The 22,185-nt window shown below is 45.8% G+C and overlaps 1 protein-coding gene and 1 non-coding gene across 2 annotated transcripts in view; one reads left to right on the top strand and one right to left on the bottom strand.

Moving 5' to 3' along the window:
• Positions 1–22,185, bottom strand: part of LOC135913011 (beta-scruin-like) — a 36,000-nt gene that overhangs the window by 6,307 nt on the left and 7,508 nt on the right. Inside the window, exons 5-13 of the mRNA XM_065445642.2 lie at positions 19,545–19,757; positions 18,267–18,613; positions 16,123–16,175; positions 15,137–15,229; positions 13,578–13,697; positions 11,975–12,162; positions 9,254–9,399; positions 6,281–6,397; positions 5,106–5,289 (exon numbers count right to left, since the gene is read on the bottom strand). Coding sequence (XP_065301714.1) covers positions 5,106–5,289; positions 6,281–6,397; positions 9,254–9,399; positions 11,975–12,162; positions 13,578–13,697; positions 15,137–15,229; positions 16,123–16,175; positions 18,267–18,613; positions 19,545–19,757 — 1,461 coding nt within the window. The remainder of the gene's footprint in view (positions 1–5,105; positions 5,290–6,280; positions 6,398–9,253; positions 9,400–11,974; positions 12,163–13,577; positions 13,698–15,136; positions 15,230–16,122; positions 16,176–18,266; positions 18,614–19,544; positions 19,758–22,185) is intronic.
• TRNAL-CAA (transfer RNA leucine (anticodon CAA)) lies at positions 11,398–11,470 on the top strand. The gene has a single exon. It is a non-coding gene; the product is annotated as a tRNA-Leu (tRNA).

The following is a 22,185-nucleotide window of genomic DNA, read 5'->3' as shown; positions in this document are numbered from 1 at the left end:
GTAAGCATGTGCAACAAGTACGCTGCCTTGTCAGGTGTCTTGTCACTTTCCTCGCGTCCTGGCCCTTTTCTTTCTTTCTTTCTTTCTTTCTTTCTTTCTTTCTTTCTTTCTTTCTTTCTTTCTTTCTTTCTTTCTTTCTTTCTTTCTTTCTTTCTTTCTTTCTTTCTTTCTTTCTTTCTTTCTTTCTTTCTTTTTTCTCGATCACTTTGTAAATATGCTTCAAGCAAAATCTTCTTAATTTTGATGCCACATGATGCATGCTGCATACACATTCCATGACCCACGTCATCACGCATATAGGGCTGAAACAAACAAACAAGAAACGAGGGTTAAGTAATTACTTTCAACGTTTCCAATTAAGCCAGAAACCTGAAAGTTTCGCGACACATTACGTTAACGTGGCCCCCATTTCCGCTAAATATAAACCTTGTGTAATGCAGACCTCTTTCAGGACATTGGGAAACGTGGCTGGAGATTACGGCCGCGCGCGACAATTTCGAACACGTATTTAAGAAAGTTTCTGCAAAAATTTTATTTATTTCATAAGCATTTAACCTTGCGCACAAAATCGTCTTAGTGGTCAGTCCAATGTCGTTATGCTTAATCTTGGTGGAATGTGTAGTTATGCCAGGGGTTCATGCTAAATTTTGCGACGCTCGTAAAGCTTAATCACATCCGAACAGAAGCGCTTGAATACGTGATTCATTGTACATGCCGTAACCAGCCCGAGCACTTCAAATTTTGCGTACGCGCAACCAATAACATGCGCCTTATTTTCACCAAATGTAAACAAAAAAATCTGCCTTGCTTAGTTGCCCGAGTAAATTCGAAGAAACCACTACAAACCTTGTCTAACACATTAAAATAATTTTAAAAAACTACGGTTCAGTAATTATTCGTCATGCTTCTAATAAAGCCAGGAACATGAAAATTTCACTTAACGTTACACTTAACATACCTCTTATCGTCACGAAATTTGAAATTGGTGTCCTATGCAATTGCTTTAAAACCCTGGGAAACATTGCAGATTATGGCAGTATGGCACCATGGAACGCATGAATAACTCTCCACAAAGGCTGTAATTAACTTGCACGGATTAAACATTTATCACTCACAACTCGCATCATGCGTCCTACTGCAACGAAATATGAATAGCGCGCCTCGCACAGCTGAACGAGGAGACCAAATAAATGCGTCTACGTGCCTCATATAACGCATAGGAAATTGGTAGAAGAGTATTTAGCAATATTAAAAGCACACAATCAAGCTAGATGCTGCACGATTTTGGCACACATCACCCATAAAGCGGCACCATTTCCTTTAAATGTGAAATCTTGCGGTTTCTGGACCTGCTAGAGAAGTGGGGAAGCTTTCTTTAGGCGTTTAATAGAAAACCTCTAAACGGGCCGTAAACGAAAGTAGAGCAATGCTTATCCACGTCTAATTGACACACATGCTTCAAAATTAGGCTGAATATCGCCCCTAAAATTCCCCACATTTACACAAAATACTTCGTGAATGATCTTGCTTTATTTTTTTCCGGAAAACCATCAAAACGAGCATATAAAGTAGCATAAACACCATCACTGTAATACATTCGTTTGCACCTTCTGGCATATTGTTTGAGCCCCATGCAGTTCAAGGAGGTTCGAGGGGGCACCAGAGGGGTACAGTCCCCGTCAACCCTCGTATTGCCTTTAGACTACACGCATCTCCAACATCTGTGACGGGAATTCTATGAAAAAATGAAGTTTTCGTAAAAGAGCTTTCCCTTTGTCCCCTTGCCGAGATCCCTTGTCAAGAAAATTAAGCCCGCCTACAGAAACAACGTAAACAGCCATGGAACAATAAATAATAGTAATAACCTTAAGAGATGGGAAGAGAGCGGTGTGGATCAAACGGTGATAGCCGATATTCTAGTCGAAATTTTAAGAGAAGAGTAATGGAGCTGGGCAGGCCATTTAATGCGTAGGGTCGATAAGCGGTGGACCATTGGAGTTAGAGCATTGGTGTAAAAGGGAAGCGCAGTCACCGACGGCAGAAGATTAGGCGGGGCGATGAAATTATGAAATTTGCCGGCGCAAGCTGGGAATCGGTCAGTGCAAGACAGGTGCAACTGGAGATCGCTGGGAGAGACCTTCTCTCTGGGCAGTGGACAAAAAGATATGATGATGGTGACCATGATGATGATGATCATGATCAAGATCATCATGATGAAAACAGTTGCTCCAGGGTGAAGCGCCCCTTCTGTCACCCGCTGTTCATCGCCATCATAGTTGGGCCTCGTGCGGAGCTAACCGTGCGCACGCTAACGCTCGGGTCACAGCGTCGCCACGTGGTGTAGCAAAGCTGTGCAGATTCGTGCTTGGTTCCTCTCGACAACAGGCTGTCTAAAAGCAGCACTCGTGCAGCGCTCGTGTCAAGGGGGTGGGAGAGAGGGGGGGGGGATATCCGCGTTAGCGGTCCAGACTGTGTTTCCTTTTTTAAACCCGGAGGGAGGTATTAATAGTCGTTCCACCGCACCTGTGTCTGTCTGCGACGCGGATTGTCGGGCAGCACAGAAAGCCCTCCGGAACCGCACTGGTGAAAAACAACAGTGAAGGACTGAGTGTGCTATACGACTCAGCGAGGTCGAACGAGACAGAGGCTTCACGGGAAGATATATAGGTGACTTGAGGTGACCACCAGTGGCCTCAGGTTTGGGGGCTTCCGGTTTGGGGGCCATCGTTCTGACAAGCGGTCTTGTCTTCGTGATATGATGGTTAGCCGAATTCAGCAGAATGCGTTGTTGGGCAAGTTGGTTCATTGTATTTGGAAAGATTGGATGCGCTTTGTGGACGATCACAAGGAAGAAGACGGGACAGGCGCCTGTCCTGTCTTCTTCCTTGTGATCGTCTACAAAGCGCATCCGATCTTTCCAAATTAGCCGAACTTGTTGGCATGAAGACCCTATACGGCAAACATTCAAAACATGATACAGAAGATTAGATTAAATTATGGAGTTTTACCTGCCGAACCCACGATCTGATTATGAGGCATGCCGTACAGTGGGGTATTCCGGAAATTCGGACCACCTATGCTTCTTTAACGTGCACCTAAATATAAATACACAGATACCATCGCATTTCACCCCCATCGAAATGCTGCCGCCATCATCGGGATTCGGTCCCGCGACCTCGTGCTTAGCAGCCCCAACGCCATAGCCACTAATCAACCGCGGAGGGTTGGACAAAAGATTAAGGAAGGCATCCGTATCGTCCATTCTTCTTGTCCGTTCGTGCCGTTCTTTTGTGCTGCTTGCCGCATTATGCTGTTTTCGTAAGCTGATTCTCCCAGCCCCGGCGAAGACAAGGCCCATCGTCGGAATGTTGGCTCCAGGCTGAGGCTTCGCTAGTTCGGCTACTGATCCCTCGCTAAGTCTGCACGATCAGGACTGCGTTGTCCCTAGTTATCCTATAAGGTGTGGTTCTGAGTGCTTGATTTAGTTTCACTGGACATACAATTCTACAGGAGAAATATTTGAGATTCAGAATGGTGCAGTTTGTCGCACGGCGGAGCATGTTTACCAAGCTGTGGGTTCCCAGCTGAGCAAGCAACCAGAAGTCCCGCTTCCGGCTTGTACCGCCCAAACCGAGATGTACGGTCACTCACTTTTCTATATATAGAGAGAGATGAATAGGTCGATGATATGATACGAGCGTTCCCTTTGTAAGTGGGTGATGGCTATATATGGTACTATCAGGTTCCTCTGCTCATCTCACGTTTCCCCTACTGTTTCTCAAAATCCAAGGCATCGGACAGGTCAGCTACGTTCAATGTCGGGTAGACGACAATATATTTCTCTTTCGTGAACCTTCTTACACATTGCAGGCTTCTGCAGAACTGACTCGCCATATTCTCCGTCCGTGTACATCGGTTGTCGAACACTTCAGCGTCGCACTACCACATGCAGGCCTTCTTAGTTAGCTCGGGTGAATAGAGCGACCGCCTCAGAAAGGTGCAGGTCCCGGGTACAGTACCCCCCAGACCAGGATGAGTTTTCTTTCATCTGCGACCCTTTCATTCTGAGCAACATATGTGATATGGGCTTTCTTCGCAACCCCATGCTACTTTCAACATGGTTGATAGTATTCTCTTTCATAAACTTTTCTCCACCTAGGGGATTACCACAAATATGATTTACCACATCTGCGTTTATGGCTGGATGGATACTGGGACGTTCATTTTCGGAGGACTGATCGATGCATGGATAGCCGGAGCATCCCTTCTGATACGGCGTGGTGGTGGATTCTGCCTAGCTCGTCACTTTTGCCCCTTCTTCGGCACCTATTATCAGCCTTTAGAATTGAGAATTTGTATTAACGAATCACTGATCGGGAAAGAAGATTATTGTCTTAAAATCTCTTTATGCTTTCCGACTTGGCGCCACAAATACACGAGTCGTATTTTAGTATTCTCCACCGCAGATTCATTAAGCTTTTCCGTTACTATGCCTCAGTATCGATGCACGTGGCAGGGTTTAGTATGCCCTCATTGGCCTTTGGATGGATACCGTCACACGATAACGAAATATACTCCATGATTTCTGCACTATTTTCACATGCTGCGTAAAGGAGGGATGGATGGATGGTGTTATAAGGGTCCCCTTTGGAACAGGGCGATGGGTTGCGCCACCAAACTCTTGCTATTATGCTACCTAATATCCTACCTAGGTTAAAGAAGAAAAAAAAAAGAAAGAAACCTACGAACTCTCACAACCAAATTTTCTGATCCCCTATTGCGAACTGTGCTTTTGTATCTCCCTGTTTTTTGTCGTTTCCCTGCGTTTCTTCCACCAATCCTCCAGTCGCCTCTTACTAATCTCTATTGCGGACATGCTTACTTTTTCCCTGCTCTCGCTGAATTCAAGGGCTTCGAGGAGGCCAGTGGTGCCTAAATCGACCGCTGGGCAGCCGTCTTTACATACTAATAAAACATGCTCCATCGTTTCCCTAGCTTCACCGCAGCAAGCACATGCTTCTTCTTCCTTCTTATATCTCGCTTTATAGGTGCGCGTTCTAAGGCATCCCGATCTCGCTCACCGGACTCGCCGTCCGGTGACTCACCGTCCGAAGCGACCCCTGCCGCCGAAGACGAAAAGCTTGTCCTGGTAGCACGCAGCGCCGTGGGCCGCGCGACCCAGCTTCATGTCGGCCTTGCGGCTCCACTCCATGGTGTCGATGTCGTAGGCGAACGTGGTCTTGCAGGCCACCAGCTCGCCGGACTTGCGCGTCTCTGGATCGAACCCCCCTGTATGGGAAAGGCGGAGCCCGCACGGCAAATAGACCATTTAACAAATCTGGTAAAGCTGGTTTAGCGGGTGCGACACCTTTATGCAAAATAGTGTGCACATTTAGTATAGTATAGAGCGTTCGTAATCAAGAAAAATGGTCTTAAACGTGAGACCCGATTCACGCCGAAGCCGAGAAAACGTGGCAGCAGCTCTCATGATCGACGCTATCTATATTTGTGTATCATATTTATACGTATCATATTCATTACTTGTACTCAGTAATTAAAGCGTTAATAATAAACACATGCATGCACATCAGCGCAAGATATATTGCAGCTGATCCAACTCTATACAATTTTTTTAACGAACTCACTAGTGCTTTACCAGTCGTACAGTTCTTCCGGTGATTATTACTAAAGCCCACTTTTTAACAAGCATTCTTACGGGAATGTAGCGCCAGTTCAGCGCGGACTTCTAACTCAAAGCGGGTAGCATAGCAGCGACCGGCAAAACACGACGTCTAAGATCGTCGGCGCATATGTGTGAACGCTCGTTCTGGCGGCTGATGTGAGTTGCGAGAGCCGTGCGGATTTCAGCGGGCGCAATTATTTCACTTCAGCGCAGCAATCTGATGGAATGCAACAAGCAAAATGAGAGGTAACTACTGGTGTTCCAAAGCGACAAATGGCCTAACCGAGAGGTGGAGAAGGTCCAGGTTAATTTCGACCACACGGATTTCGTTCGTGTGCGCCTAGAAAGTACGGCACACGTCCGTTTCTTACTTTCCGCCCCCGTCAGAAAGCAGCCGCTGCGATTGGGAGACAAACCCGCAACCTAATGCTCATTGCAGCCGAGTCATTGAGCCACTGTGGCATGAGATAAAACGGAAGATGCGCTGTTCCTTATAGAAGGGTAGTCGCACAATCTAGATATATGCGATGATTATTATTAGTTTTTTTCATGCCCCTGCGATGCTTCAAGAGGCGCCACGTGGCAACGGCATCTTACCGGTGACGTAGACGACATTCCCGATGAGCACGGCGGTGTGGTAGCTGCGCGGCTCGGGCATCATGCCGCACAGGTCCCAGCGGTTCTTGAGCACGTGGTAGTGCAGGACCACGCGTCCTGTTTTTTCAGACACCAGGCGGGAGACAATGGGAAAGGCCTTAAGAGGAAGCTTTAGCTCGGGCCCAACTCCGACGCGGCCTATTCAAATACATGTAAAAACGCAAAAACGTTTTTCTGAGATAACCCCTGGACCGATTTTAATGAAATTTGTTGCATTTGAGAGATAAAGTTAAATTCTAGTGACTGTTGGAAGTGGAATTTTGATTTAGGGCTTGAATTCTGTTAAAAAGATTTTCAAAAATTCAGAAGTTTGAAAAAATTAGAAGCACGAAGTTTACAAACTAATAGCTCAGCATCAAGAAGAGATATCATGGTTCTGTGAACGGCATCCATTAGGTCATTCAAAGCGGACAAATTTCACATGTCATTTTACATCTTACGTGAATTTGTTACGTTGTTTACAAGGTTTCTGCAAAAGTCGTAATTACATATCAATAAAAATTTTTTAGAATCTTGTATAAGATGTCACATTTGTCCGCTTTAGATGTGTTATTAGGCACAATTCACAGAATCGCGATATCATTTTTCCTTGCTGAGTTACGGAGTTGTAAACTTGATAGTTTCGTTTTCTGAAAATTTGCGATTTTTACCAATATTTAATAAAAAATTGAAGCCGTAAATCGAAAATTCGAAACCAACAGTCACTAGATTTTAAGTTTTTCTTTTAAATGCAACAAACCTAGTCAAATTTGGTGCAGTAGTTCCCGAGGAAAACGAATTATCCTTTTACATGTATTTAGATAGGAGCACCGGAGCTAAAGCTTCCTCTTACAACCCCCGCCGAAAAACTAAGCCGTGTTCGAGCTCACTTGGCTGCTGGACTTACTCATTGCCTGTATATTTATTTATTTATTTATCTATTATAGATAGATAGATAGATAGATAGATAGATAGATAGATAGATAGATAGATAGATAGATAGATAGATAGATAGATAGATAGATAGATAGATAGATAGATAGATAGATAGATAGATAGATAGATAGATAGATAGATAGATAGATAGATAGATAGATAGATAGATAGATAGATATATAGATAGATAGATAGATAGATAGATAGATAGATAGATAGATAGATAGATAGATAGATAGATAGATAGATTCCAGACAGTTTCCCGGTGGAACGTTGCGGTATAGGGGAGGAGACAGCATTTAACAAAATGAGCTGTTCAGCGTTTTAGTATAGTTGACCCACGTGATTTAGATAAGAGCAGCATTGTAAGTGTATATGTGCGTAGTACCGTAAGACGGCAAGTACGTGAAAGAAGAAAAAACACCTTCTAAGTCTGTATACCAACTATCACGTGTTATAAACAAACGTATAAACGGGTTACGTCCTGTTTGCCTTCCAAAGATGGCACCATCTTGTGCTGCTGATGCTATCTAGAGCACGCTGATTCATAATTGCACCAACCATGTTCTCTCCTTTTGCTGGTGCAAATACGTTGCCAGAAACAATCATTACCGCATGTTGCGTTTATTTTAATGTGAAACGCTCCTTTCATCTCGCCGGACAAATTATGCTAGGTAGGTAGGTTCCTGTTTCGAGGCCTCTTCAATAAAGAGCTACATATTCGGTGACGGGATTTCAACCAGCGTTCCCCAGCGCAACAGCATGATGCTGTGCCCATTAGGAAACAGTCGCATGAATAGCCCGACGGAGTAACAAACTTGACACACTACTTCCCGCGCGCGAGATAGCGCTTTCAGATGGGTGCCGCGCTTATAACGTTCAATAGCGTCGATACATGGAGCCTAAATTTTAGCGGCCATGACGTATTTCCGGCTCTGCAATCACTTCCGGCGCTTGCAGTCCGCAATATCATAGCCTTTGAGATCTGCTTCCGTCGCGCTGGGCCGTGGATTAGGACACCACCTATTTGCTTCGCTCCTGCACGAACACTGTTGTTTTCCCTCCCTCCCTTTGGTGATAGCTAGCCCTTTTAGACGTCATGTGACAATGCACAGCCTTCGGAGTAGGCACAGTTTACCCAGTGAACTACCATTCAGGACCGGCCGATGATTTAACGGATCAAATTATAACACGTCACAGCCGCAGTACAGCAAATTATTGAAGCCATCCTTGTGCCGCCGCCTTGCCCGGGTGTTGTAACACACACGCCCGCATGCGTGCGACGTACTTCCCTGAGCAAAAGCATACGGACGAGTGATTCCGCGATCAAGCCGATTTTTATTTCTCCGCCTATGAATCTAGCCTGTAACTGAGGACCGCATGTCCAAACGTGGCATTGCGAACTTTTCAGTGCACCCATCAATTTCAGTTTACGCCACTGAATTACAAATCAATTCAATTTTTTTCCGCGAGCCTGTGGTTCGTACACTTTTGCCTGAGTGTGTCGATGCCGCACCTCAAAAAAGGAAATGCGAGATAGTTAGCTATATCTACAAAATTCTTTCAACATTAAGTACCACAGTGTGTGGGCTCTGCACACCTTTTCCTCTTTCTCCTTCTGCGAAAACTAATACAAAATGCAAAAAAAAAAGATTCGCGCCTTTTAACTACGATCAATATTTATATTAGAACGCGACAAATAACGTCGTAAGGTTAAGTTAGGTAAGCCTACGTTCCGGGAGTTGTCGATGCCGCACCTCAAAAAAGGAAATGCGAGATAGTTAGCTATATCTACAAAATTCTTTCAACATTAAGTACCACAGTGTGTGGGCTCTGCACACCTTTTCCTCTTTCTCCTTCTGCGAAAACTAATACAAAATGCAAAAAAAAAGATTCGCGCCTTTTAACTACGATCAATATTTATATTAGAACGCGACAAATAACGTCGTAAGGTTAAGTTAGGTAAGCCTACGTTCCGGGAGTTGTCGAAGCACTTGCCGTTGGCATAGTTGAGTGGATCTCTCGGGTCGAGGCCGCCGAAGGTGACAATGACCGGAAGCGTATCATCCTGCACCTTCTTGACCCTTCTCAGCTTCCGGGCAAACGCCGGCAGTCCGCTGGCATCACGCAGCCCCAGCATCTCTCTGCAATGTCGTTTTGAATTTAAGTGGACCCGCCGTGGTTGCTCAGTGGCTATGGTGTTCAGCACGAGGTCGCGGGATCGAATCCCGGCCACGGCTGCTGCATTTCGGTGAGGGCGAAATGCGAAAAAACCTGTGTGCTTAGATTTAGGCGCACGTTAAGGAACCCCAGGTGGTCGAAATTTCCGTAGTGCTCCACTACGGCGTGCCTCATAATCAGAAAGTGGTTTTGTCACGTAAAACCCCATAATTTAATTAATTTAATTTAAGCGGCAACGCTTAAATTAAATCAGCAACGCTTATCTCTCAAGCTCCGTTATTGCAAGTGAAGACTCCGATCACATATTTTTTGTTTTTATTACGATACGCCTTCTGATATTTCTCATATTATTCGTCACGTTCTAGATTAACTTAGAGAATTACATTCTGTGGTTTTATGCGTCAGAACCGCAATCTGATTATGATGCCACGCAGTTTTGGGGTGACTAGTGATTAATTTTGACCAGCTGGGGGTTCATTTGAGTACACGCAAGCAGGGTGCACGAGCGTTCTTCCGTTCAGCTGCCACCGAAGTGCGGCCGCCGAGGCCGGAATCGAACCCGAATCGAACCCACGCAATGCCACCGACACAGATAACGTGGCGGGTCTTATTTCTCAATGAGTGCCTGGCATGTATAGCGTATAATCTATTATACAGGATATTGCGGTGCAGGTGTCCGTAATTTGAGTAATATGGTGCAACGTTGATGGATTTGGAGGATATACCTATTTGCAGAAACTATTTTTACTTGCGAGTTAGAAAAAAAATAGTACATATCGGGCGCTTTTTGTGCAATTGTACTGACGTACAACTTGAGTTTGCATCTTAAAAAAGTAACTTTTGTAATGAAAGCTTTTTCTTTCTTTCTTTCTTTCTTTCTCTCTTTCTTTCTTTCTTTCTTTCTTTCTTTCTTTCTTTCTTTCTTTCCTTCTTTCCTTCTTTCTTTCTTTCTTTCTTTCTTTCTTTCTTTCTTTCTTTCTTTCTTTCTTTCTTACGCCGAAATGTGAATTTATATCAGAGAGAAAGCTGGACCTTTTCGCATGCGCCTACTATGCTAACAATTTTCTTTCAGCAACAAGATGTCGCTCGGTCCGAGAGATGCATTCGCGCTGCCATATACGGAAATTACTTAATGTTGTCGCCGACTCGGTTGCGAAAGAGTCTCGTGTAATCAGATTGCGTGCGCATTGAGAGCGCGGTTGTATTTTCTCGAGTGTAAGCCCGCACGAGCGATTACTCTGGAATGCACTGCGATAGGTGCCCAAATAGCAGGCGGACTTGACCCGTGAAATCAGATCAAAGGGTGAGGGGGTATTCTGCGAGGCGCTTTGTCTCGCAGCGTTCCCCCTCCCTCTTTCCCTCCCCTTTGTGACACGCCTTTGTCAAGCACCCGTTTGCCTTCACAGCAGTCTTCCCGACAGCTGTGCGCATTTGTTGTCAGGATAAAGCAACGCTGTTTCCCGGAGGACCTCTCAGAATCAGAATCAGTTTTATTGTGTTGATTAGAAAGATTACAAGATGTTCATATACAGGAGAAGGTCATGAAGTAAGAGACTGCAGTGGGATCTCCTTTACGAACTACACGTAATAAAACACAAATTACAGCAGTCTCAACAAATCGTTAACATGGAAGAACTACAGGTTTTAGTATGAATAGCATGACTGAAGAATTACATGTGCATAAGTAAGAAAAAAGGGGGTTAACCGAGGGGCCCGATTTTTATTAGTCATATTCATAAGAACCAACAAACACTGACATCAAGGACAACATAGGGAAGATTACTTGTGCTTAATAAATGAGATAAAGAAACGAAAAATTATTGGAGATTAAAGTGGATGAAAAAGCAACTTACCGCAGGTGGGAACCGAACCCACAACCTTCGCATTTCGCGAAAGTGGCTAACACACCCAGGCTTCTACTAGGACGCGTAAATACCTAAGAAAGTGGATGGGAAAACGGCGCCGCGGTTGCTCAATCGGTAGAGCATCGCACGCAAAATGCGAATGTTGTGGGTTCGGTTCCCACCTGCGGCAAGTTGTTTTTTCATCCGCTTTAATTTCCACTGATTTATCGTTTCGTTATTTCATATATTAAGCACAAGTAATTTCCGCTATGTTGTCCTTGGGGTCAGTGTTTGTTGGCTTCTTATGATACGTGCATAAGTAAGTCGCATAAAAAAGCGCAGTAACGTAATCTCGTTGACGACTAACAAATTATCAGCGTAAGTGACATGACGTCACATGGAGCCTAAAATGTGGCGGCCACGACGTGTTCCCGGCTCTGCAATCACTTCCGCCGCTTCCAGTCCGAAAAAGCATAGCCTTTGAGATCTGCTTCTGTCGCGCTGAGGCGTGGATTCGGACAGCCCTATTTGCTTCCCTCCTGAGCGAACACTGCAATATTGTATTGAATATTGTTATCGACATAGCCAAAATTTGCGAACTCGAATACATATGTGCTGTATATGCATGCTGGAAGAAAGCGTCTCGCGTGTCGACGTGATGTGGCACCTGAGGCTGTGTACACGTGTTGCTCACTTCGTGCGCTTGAAATCGTCGTCCACACGCACGGTGATGCCGTGGTGCGGGTCGTTGGAGGGTGCCGCGGGCACGTAGTGATAGAAACGCGGCAGGCTCGGTCGGCTCAGCGGTGTGCGGAGTTTCAGCGCCTCCACTCCGAGGAAGGTGCTCGAGTCGACGGCCAAACGACTGGGGGGCCAGTGACCCTGCGCGACAAACAAACGGCCGAACCCCGAACACGGGGAAAGAGCCAGTTGCAGCAGCTCGTCTTTATTGAGGCACGGCGTTCCATGGGGTCCACACTTGGCTTAACAAAAGCGCGCGCCGGGACAGAGAAAGAAAAAATACGCAAGGAGAGCGCTTGAGCCATTTTTAAGGAATTTCTTTCGTTCTCCCTGTTATTTATATGTGCTGTCTACAACGGTCATATTGACACAGTTAACGCCACTTGCAGTGAGAGCTGGTTTTTTAACAGGAGACTCCTGGTTGTACACATTATACAGAGAGTGATGTCTATTTTTTAGACATTGTCTAGTAATGAATCCACGCAGCAATGAAAATGCGGAAGAAGGCGGGTCTTCTCACGCATGTGTAGACTACAATAAGTGATAGAAGTGGTACGAAATAAAGACAATCGCAGAATACAACCGTACAGACATTGTAGTAAGCCAATGACGGAACTAACACGACACTGCACCAACAATGAAAGCTGAATGCGGACGTTTATATAGCCACAAGCTTGGCAATGTGTTGTATGAAAGACCATAAAAGTATTGAGTGTTTCTTTATTTATTTCCAGTGTTTGTTTCCAGGTTCAGTGTAAGAGAGACAGCAGGCTCGCGCGCGCGTGAAGATATATATATATATATATATATATATATATATATATATATATATATATATATATATATATTACGGGTAAGGAGAACCAGAAATGAGCTGGAAGAAACCGAACGAGTGTCCGCATGAGCATTTAGGAAAAACGTTTATAGCAAAAAATAAGCATTGTGAGTAGTCCTATTCATCACTGACAGTGTGTATACCGTTACGTTGTAGAGTGGTTAGAATGACCGCGTTCAGGTGTACAGCTCCACGTCTATGCCGTCTTTTTTATTGTTCTTTTTAACATACTTTTTGCGGGAGAAGTTTCTTTTAATGGTACCAGCAGAGATACACCTTGGCTCTTGGTGTAGCCATCATGTTTCCTGGCAGATTTCCACCCAAAATGACGCGGTCAATATTGATGAACACGTTTGCTTTCTTATCGCTATTGAAATTTTCAGTATCGTGTCTTTTTTTCCTTTTTTTTTCGGAGGAGACGCACCGCCAGCACTGGGCTTTTGTTATATTATAAAACGAATACAGCTGTTTATTTATTGTTATGCAAAACGAAATGACATAGATAGTGACAAATGCTCTCTCGGTATCGCCCTCACGTTCCTACCTGGCGTCAGTGGCATGGCGGAACGGAAACGCGAAAATGTACCGGTATACATCAGGCACACTAAAAACGTTAAATGCGTAATAAAGCTGCTGTCCCCCAATGAAGGAGTTGACTGCCAGTGTGGTCCATTGTTTTGAAATGCTGTGATTTGTCTCATCCAGTATACGTAGTACGTACTCCCTCCGCATTGTCATCGACGTCACCAGCGTCCGTCCTGGGTCTGGGATGAGGCGTCGGCTTGTGGCGCACTTCGGGAGGCACCTCGATCTCCTCGGTTGAGCGGTCCTTGTCTGCGAGCTGCGTGATGGAGTGTTCTTACGCGTCACCCTGTTTTTCTTTTTTTTTTGTGCGTAAACTGTTTTCTTTTTTTTTTCGTGCGTAAATTGCGAGTTTTGCGAATATTGTAAAAAAAGAAAAAGGCGAAGTGGAAAGGGCGCGCAAGTGCAGTATTTCTAACGGGATTGATCAAAGCTTTAAGATCAGAGATACAAGATTGATTGATCTAAGATCATCAATAACGGTATGATCTGTCGCGATGCCTGCAATTTCTTTGCTTTCTCGCGGTTTTTATTTCTCCTGCTTTTTTTTTTATTGCTTTCTTCCTTTCCCAAATTTCTCTTGCGCTCATATTTTACCACTAGTATTGTATAACACGCTGTGTTTATTTCTGTTCAATTCGGTTATACTTGTTTTAGTGCCATTCTGTTATATTTCGTTTCACTTGTACAATTTGCCGCTAATACTGTATAACGCTCCACGTTTCATTCTGTTCTTTGCTTTGTGTGTGCGTTGTCACCCACTCCCATCTGCAATTCCTCGGTGATTGAGGGTATCTAAAACAAACAAACAGACAAACAAACAAACAAACAAACAAACAAACAAACAAATAAACAAACAAATAAATAAATAAATAAGCTGTCGGAATATCACGCATACTCTTTTCAGACTGACCATAGCATTTTTTTTTTTAATTGCCCGTGGCAGACAGCGATCTATTGCTATACTTGAGCGGCGTTACTCGTTTACGCGGACATTCTTTGCACGACAAATCGAAATTCACAATCAATTATTTACATTATTTCAACAATTCAGTTTCTAAATAATTGTGATGTGGCACATGCTGCAAGTTACAAATTATGGCCGGCGAGTTCGCAGGGCGTATTCACTTGGAACGACTTCTGAGAATGACACTATAGTTTGAGGTTGTCTTCATTCCCAAACGGTGCAACGAAATACGTCGGCATTGGAGTTATTTTTGTGTTTCAATGCATACATAGGCGTTTTGTTAAGACGGTTAGCGAAACAACGGTCCATTTTTACTCCGAGTTTGATGGCGCAGATCTCGAAATTGGTCTCATCCTCAGAGTTCGTTCTGTCTCGCAAACTCCCTGGCTACAATTCGTAAATTACAACACGTGCTTCAAAGAAATTAGTTTAAAAAAACTTAATTAGTAAAATTATGTCTGTTAGTATATTATGTCTTTCGAGTTGTAGTGAAAGTAGTGGTCACCTCTTCGCACAAGCCAGTTGAAGTATTAGAGCTGGGCCATCTACCACAGCCAATTTTTAAAAATTCTGTTCAGCCAAAAAGAAAAGAACAAGCACTTGGTTATTACTTTCACATCAAGATTGCAGCGACATGTTAACCTCAGAGGAAGCATGCATTACATGCGCCAGCAGCCTGCTTCAGATCATCGCGGTCGCTCGAAGCAAAGAGCATCGCTATATGTACTAACCAAATTTTTAGGTGGCTTGTGCGACCTTCTCCGTTTGTCCTGGTCGCCTTGGTCCAGTTTCAGTGACGAAGGTGCCCTGGAGCTTGCGCCGCTCTGGTTTGGAAAAAAAAGAGAGCCGAGGAAAGATACCGTGCCCCAGGAGGGGTAAAATGTGATGACTATCCTCGTACGATGCGAATGAAATGCCCTCAATAACAGAAAGATCATGTCTTCCTGCGTCGATGTGTTACAGAAAGAAGAAAATGTTTAGGCTTGCTTGCCAGAAACCTGTAGAAAGCGGCAGAAAAAAAAGCAAAAAATAATAATAAAACCTGGAGTTGTGGAACATTTTTTCTTTCTTGCAGCCATTGCTCATCCATCATTAGCCACAGTGGCCACAGGCTCGGTGCTTCGAAAGCATTTATGTCTTTAAAAGTCGACGTCAGATTCTTGCTGGAGTATTCAACAAACTAAGTGTCGAAGGGTCGGCTTTTCGAATGAATCGGTTTGACGAACTGCGTGAGCTAAGCGTTATTTGAGTCACTTACGCGTGCAGTACTAACTTTTACCAACTTTACCGATATCAAGTAATTGCTAGATACGTTCAGCGAGCCCGATTCTCGACTCTGAATTTTAAGCGTGACGCTGCCTAACGCAACGCTTTTTAGCTGTCACGTTAAGTAGCACACAACGTGAACTAGCGTGACATGGCAGCGACATAGGCGGCCACACAACGACACTCGTTGTCTGTCTGCATGAGACGGACTCACATAACTATGTGCAGCGCAACGCGACTGGAAATATTAGAAAGTACTTTTTCAGTGCCGAAAATATTCCCGTCTGTCTTTGTACATCATTGCTTGAGCTATAGAAGATAAAGCTGCTGCACCAGCCATTGCTGCCATATGCACTTGCACAATTTCTCACTCGTAGCCCAAGTCCAGCTACCGAGTTTCCACCAAAGAAAAAGAGAAGAACCAGAGCTATGGGCGCGAACAGAGTCTTACCTTCAGCCCTGACCCGTCCGTCGATTCCGGAGGCACTGTGACTGCCGCCAGTCCTGCATGAAAGTGCAAGATGATGGCGGCGTTCAAGGGGTCCCTGAAACACTTCTGTAACTATTCACAGAATGGTCTCACTACTAAAAGGCGTCACCTCACGAACCTCTCGTCGCAAAACTATTTCAAGTCCTTCCAAGTATAAGCGGAGGAAGCTATCCTGAGGTGGGCTGAGGTAGTAGAGGAGGCCTACCACGAGTAGGATAACCTCCCTCGCCTTCTTCTCGCAGCCCCTTTCCCTTTAAGATGGGATAAATAAAGTTGTGTGTCTCTCTCTCTCTCGACGTAGTCATTGAGCGTTTATTTTGAATGTTTATTTTGATCTTGAATGCAAACACGCAATACAATCGTACCAACGATCGGCTTTCTCTCTTCTTTCGTATCCACTAGCACTTTTGCAAGCCACACAGGGAACTTGTCAAGGGGGCAAGGCTCCGCCCAAAAGTAGAGCGTCTCACCGGCGAGATACGGGGAGATAAGGTCCCTATAAATAAACGGCGAGAAGCCTCGTCGCGGTAACCCGTGGTGTCAACATCTACTCCACGCAGCACTCCAATCTCGGAGGCCACGCAGCTACGCGCCACTGCCATGCCTTGACCGGCAGTGCAAAGATGGATTGCTTTTTTTTTTTCGTCTTTTTGCTATTGCGCACAGATCTATTTTTCAATTCTTTACCTCCAAATTAGCGGTAATAATATTACTGAGAATGTTATCGCGATCACGAAATCAGCCAATAGCTGTTGGTGGGCTTCGTTGCTTGCGATGACGTCACTGCGAAGGCGAGAGCGAGCAATAGTTGACGGTTCTTTGAGACGAAATTGTAAATTCCGTTTTGCACGTAGTACAAGAATACTTGGCTCACATGTTCGCAGGAGCCTCTTCTACAGATCGGCAACGTTTCTTTACAACGTTCAAAAAGTGTCCCAGGGCCCGTTTAACCATGCACGTTGCGTAAGGTTAGTTTAAGCACTCGAGAAAACGGTTAGGGACAACGGGAAAAAACACGGTATGCTTGTCATCCCACGGTGACAGGAGAGTGCGTTGAGGTATTTTTGAGGTGCCTTGGCTCGAATTCTTCAGAGTAGTGGGATACGCGGCGCAATGTTAACAAATCGTCCAAATTGTAAATAGCGGTTTCCTGCACGTGATACGCGGCCGAGTTGGTTGCAGGGATATTTTTTCGTGAACATCTCGTTGTGAACGTCTCGGGGTTTTCAGAATTGCCGACCGCCGAGTTGCGACGGATGCAAGGGAAAGCTTTACCGAAAAAGGAAAAAAAAAAAAGAGCTAGAGCCTGCTCTGAAACTTTCTCACCGACACTGAATACTCAGGTTTCATGCCTCACGTCTGCACAGCGGGCCGTTAGGGACGCCTTATAGTGGAGGTTACTGTTTCGACTTTGACCCCCCCTCATTCTAACACACGCATAAATCCAGAGTGCACGAGCACTAGTGACCAGAAATGATAATATAATAATATTATGGGGTTTTACGTGCCAAAACCACTTTCTCATTATGAGGCACGCCGTAGTGGGGGACTCCGGAAATTTGGACCACCGGGGGTTCTTTAACGTGCACCTAAATCTAAGTACACGGGTGTTTTCGCATTTCGCCCCCATCGAAATGCGGCCGCCGTGGCCGGGATACGATCCCGCGACCTCGTGCTTAGCAGCCTAACACCATAGCCACTAAGCAACCACGGCGGGTGACCAGAAATGAGGCAGTCACTGTAACCGGAAATAAAGTCGGCAACCTCGTGCTTGGCAGCCACAAAACTACCACGGCAAGTAGCTTTTAGCAAAATAGAATCTGTACTTCCTTCCTTCTTTCTCTTTTTTTTTCTTTTTATAGCGCTTTCCCGTTTTTCAGGTGTCGAAGAAACACCGCACAGTGCAGACACGGGTGCGACGCCTGCATAGCGAACATTGTTTAACTGCGCGAGCAGACGAACCACAAAGACAGCGAGGGACAAGGACGGGCGCAGTCCTTGTCCCTCGCTGTCTTTGTGGTTCGTCTGCTCGCGCAGTTAAACAATGTTCGCTAATATCTACCAACTCGCCCAACAACAAGTTCTACTAAACGACGCCTGCATACCTGTGAGTTTCTTGGGCAGGCACTGGCAGTCGAGGAAACAGAGCCGCTGCCTGTGGTACACGTCCACGTCCTCCACGGACGTGCCCTCCTGGCAGGTCATCCCGCCGACGACGTAGATGCGGTCGTCGGCGCTGGTGGCGGCCACCGCGTGACGCGGCCGGGACAACTTGAAGCGGAACTCCCAGCGACCGCGGATGGAGTCGTACGCGAGCACGTCGACCACGTTGGTGAATCCCGCGGGGTCGCGACCCGAGGGCTTGAGCCCGCCCGCCAGCCACAGTTCGTGGTGGATGGTCAGAGCCGTGCAGTACGCGCGGGGCTCCGGAAGGCTGGGGCGACGTACCCAGCTGCAGTGGGAAGTGCGCTATTCATCGTCGGCCCGTTTAATGTGCTCTGTAAAACGAAAGCCATTCTCTCCCAACGGTCCACAAGTTTGAAGGTTTCGAGGTTTTATTTAAAAATATTTGGATGCAGGAAAGTATGCGGTAAATATTAGTACAGAAGGAGGCCCCAGAGTTTAAACTGCCGAGGGGACCTTCAATGCTAAGTACAAAAAATAATCAAATACAGTGGCCCTCTTATGCGTCAACTGAGTCCACTTTGTCCACGCCATATTTTCTCGCCTCGTCCACGTGACCCTGTCCCTCCTCCAACTTTAGCTCCTTTCTTTTGGCACCCATTATGTAATCCTGATAGATCACTTAAGCAATGAACCTGCGCGCAACACCACTTCTTTCCTTTCGTCTCACCTGGAACATCAGCTACCCGCTTTTGCTATGCTCTTAGTATTTTGCTAGGCTTTCAGTGGTGACGCCTATGATATTCTGTTCAGTTGCTGGGTGCGCTAACCTTGGCGTCATTTCATATATCGCTATCGTGCTTCGTAGAGTGCTTCCTTTTCCCTGATTTTTTTTTTTCCGTAAGGTCACAGGTCGGGACTGGGAAGAATACATTTGAGGTTATATGTGTCCCGAAGACGTTGCTTGTGCTGTGTGCAAGGAATTACCACTTCATCAGACACCGCTTCTACGAACTTCTCAGACCGAAAGTTTGAGCATTTCTCGGTCAGCAGAGCTTCAGACAAGACACAAAATTTAGTGTCGTGACCCATCTAGGAATGGCTGCTGGTCGACTTGTGGGCAGAGAACGTGCCGGTGATGGTTTTCGTTCGAACGTTTCAGATCAAGCTTTTAAGCACGGCTGATACGCCTGTGCTCTGCATACGCATCCGTCTTGTTACGTTTGTTTGATACGCATACGCATAGTTTGCATGCGCACCTGCGCTCGTTCGGGTCCGTGGTGTGCACGGTGGAGAGCACCTCGGCGGGCACCATGCCGGAGAACACCTGCCTCTTGGTGGTCACCCCTCCGGCGACGTACACCATGCCGGCCAGGCAGCCCACGCCGCAACCCATGATGGGCAGCGGGAGGTTCCGGTACGGAACCCAGCTGTCCGACGCCGGGTTGTACACCTCCACCGAGTGCAGGATCCTGGGATGACCACGACTTTTGTCACGACGCGAGCGACTGTAATTGGTTCTTCGATGACAGCGATAGTGGAAAGGAGGACATTCCCGTTGGCCGCAACTGTGGCTTTCCAGCTTTATACTGCCTCACCCCTGAATGGAGCCCGACGGCGTGAGGTGGGGTAATATGTGCAAAGGAAAGGGAGCAAGGATAAAAGAGACGTTAGATAACAGGAACCAAGGGGGGGCCGTGGATCAGTTGGTATAGCATCACGTGCTATCTCGCGGAGATTTCGGAGATTCGGCTACCGCCAGTGGTGAGCTGTCTTGATTTCCATTTCTCCTTTTCTTTGAGTTTGTTAATTTAGGAAAGCTTATCGCAAGCTTATCGATCATTCGTAACTAATTTCATTCATGTAGTGGCTACCATGTAGTGGATTCATGTAGTGGCTACCAAATGATATGACTCGCAAATATGAGAATGCGTATCTAACTACCCTTGCTAGTGTAACGAAGGCAGAAGCAGCCATACGTATTCACGACGCGTCGAGTACATGAGATGCTCGAGCTGACCCAAGATAAGAATGAGTTGACCTAGAATTTCCCCTATTGGGTTATTTCTACTTCATATATTGCTCAAAAACATACCAACTGAAATATGAAAACGTTTTTCCAAAAGCTAAGCGAGATACATTTGATCAAAAATATTGTTGAGCAGCCGAATAAAGTGAAATGCACGGTCACAGACTGACGTTCGGTACTTGCTTTGGCAAGGTTAACGTGTGTTCTTGAGATGCGCCTCTACGGAGATGAAAATAAGTGTTTGCTTAAACAAAAGAAACAATTTCCGCCGCGACCAAAATGCGATGCGCCATATGAAGAGACCAGGTTTTGTCTCAAAAACACCTGCTGTGGCTCACAGTCGACATTATCGTGAACACCACAGTTTAGAAGGTAGATAACAACGGTAACTTTAAAAGCAGGGACTAACATTTGCATTCGTCTAGTTCTTGCAGATGTTATTGTTAGGTCAACATTATTGTTGAGCTGTCAAAGGTTTTAAACCGTAATACGTGAATAGCTTTATGCGCCATCTGTTATGCGTTTAATAAACTTTCTTTACATCAGAAACAAACAAAAAGACACAGGTAAAGTGGCATCAAAAAAACACTGCAAGACAAGTGAATGGAGCTGACGCGGAACAAACAACGAGCTGCTCACAACAAGCGGCCAACGCCAACGCTGCAGTAATTCCTCTTTTCAACAGGCGCTGTCTCAACCATTGCTTTTTTTATGCGAAGCATATTACGAGGGCTCAACCCAGCTCCTCAGGCGCGGCGGTGACCATGAAATCACGTGACACCGTGACGTCACGACAGAGGAGAAGTGGCTTTGGCTCAACTCTTGCAAGACGGGCTGGGTGGGAATCGAACCAGGGTCTCCGGAGTGTGGGACGGAGACGCTACCACTGAGCCACGAGTACAACGCTTCAAAGCGGTACAAAAGCGCCTCTAGTGAATGCGGTGTTGCCTTAGAAACGCGCTGTTTCTAAGGCGTGCGTCTCTTGCTCAGGCGCACATTTCGTTGCCGCGCCGAACGCTGCTTTGCTCGACGCTCACCGCGTCTAATGCGGGGCGCGTAGTCGCTGCCCTGTAGCCCATTGTCTTACACCCCTTGGCGGGTCGACGGGAACGCTGTCGCGTTCCACTCTTGAAGGCGAAGAAGTAATGCATGAGTTGTTTCTTCGTCTAGCCGAACCAAATATAGCCAAGCAACAGCAGTTCACCAGGCTAAACAGTGGTTCAACAACTAAAATAAAGGCTAGTATGCTTCGCATCCTGGGCTTAACCTTACCTAAGCCACAGCCATTTTTTTTTCGTGGCCGCCTCATAATACCTGCTGTTTTGTGCTGCACAAGCCACGTGTGGAAACGGAGAGCCGCCACTTGCTTTAGCTGTTCTGGAACGTGCACACAGCGTCCTGCTTGCATATTCAAAACGTGCGATGCGGCCGTGTTGAAGCAGAAGTGCTGAAGATGTTTCTGAACTTACGTTCGCTGATATACTTATTCACAGGGTGTTTTAGTGAAGACTCTCCTGAAGTAGGGCATTCGAAGCACCATAACTTTTGCTGGGTAGAAAAGAATCACGTCAGCGGAAAGAATTCCAAATGCGATCATTTAGGTCTAGACAACAAACGCACAGACACAACGCGCACAGGCGTGTGTGTAGGTGTCGCTTCTCGGCATGTTGCTAAGATGGAGTCGTCGTGTAGGTACAGTACGTCTGCTTCAATTTTGTTCATTAATGCTGCATAACTATATTTTTAAGGGGCACGAATGAGGAACACCAGACCGGTACAGGCTGATAAGGCCCTCTTTGAAAATTTTATTTTTGTTAATTTCACTATAACATGTTTTGATTTCGCGCCCGGAATCTTCAACGCCGGTACGT

This window comes from Dermacentor albipictus, chromosome 8, assembly GCF_038994185.2.
Source record: "Dermacentor albipictus isolate Rhodes 1998 colony chromosome 8, USDA_Dalb.pri_finalv2, whole genome shotgun sequence".
In the NCBI taxonomy this organism is placed as follows: Eukaryota; Metazoa; Arthropoda; class Arachnida; order Ixodida; family Ixodidae; genus Dermacentor; species Dermacentor albipictus.
Note: the sequence above shows the minus strand (reverse complement) of the source record. Positions and strands in the feature narration are given on the sequence as shown.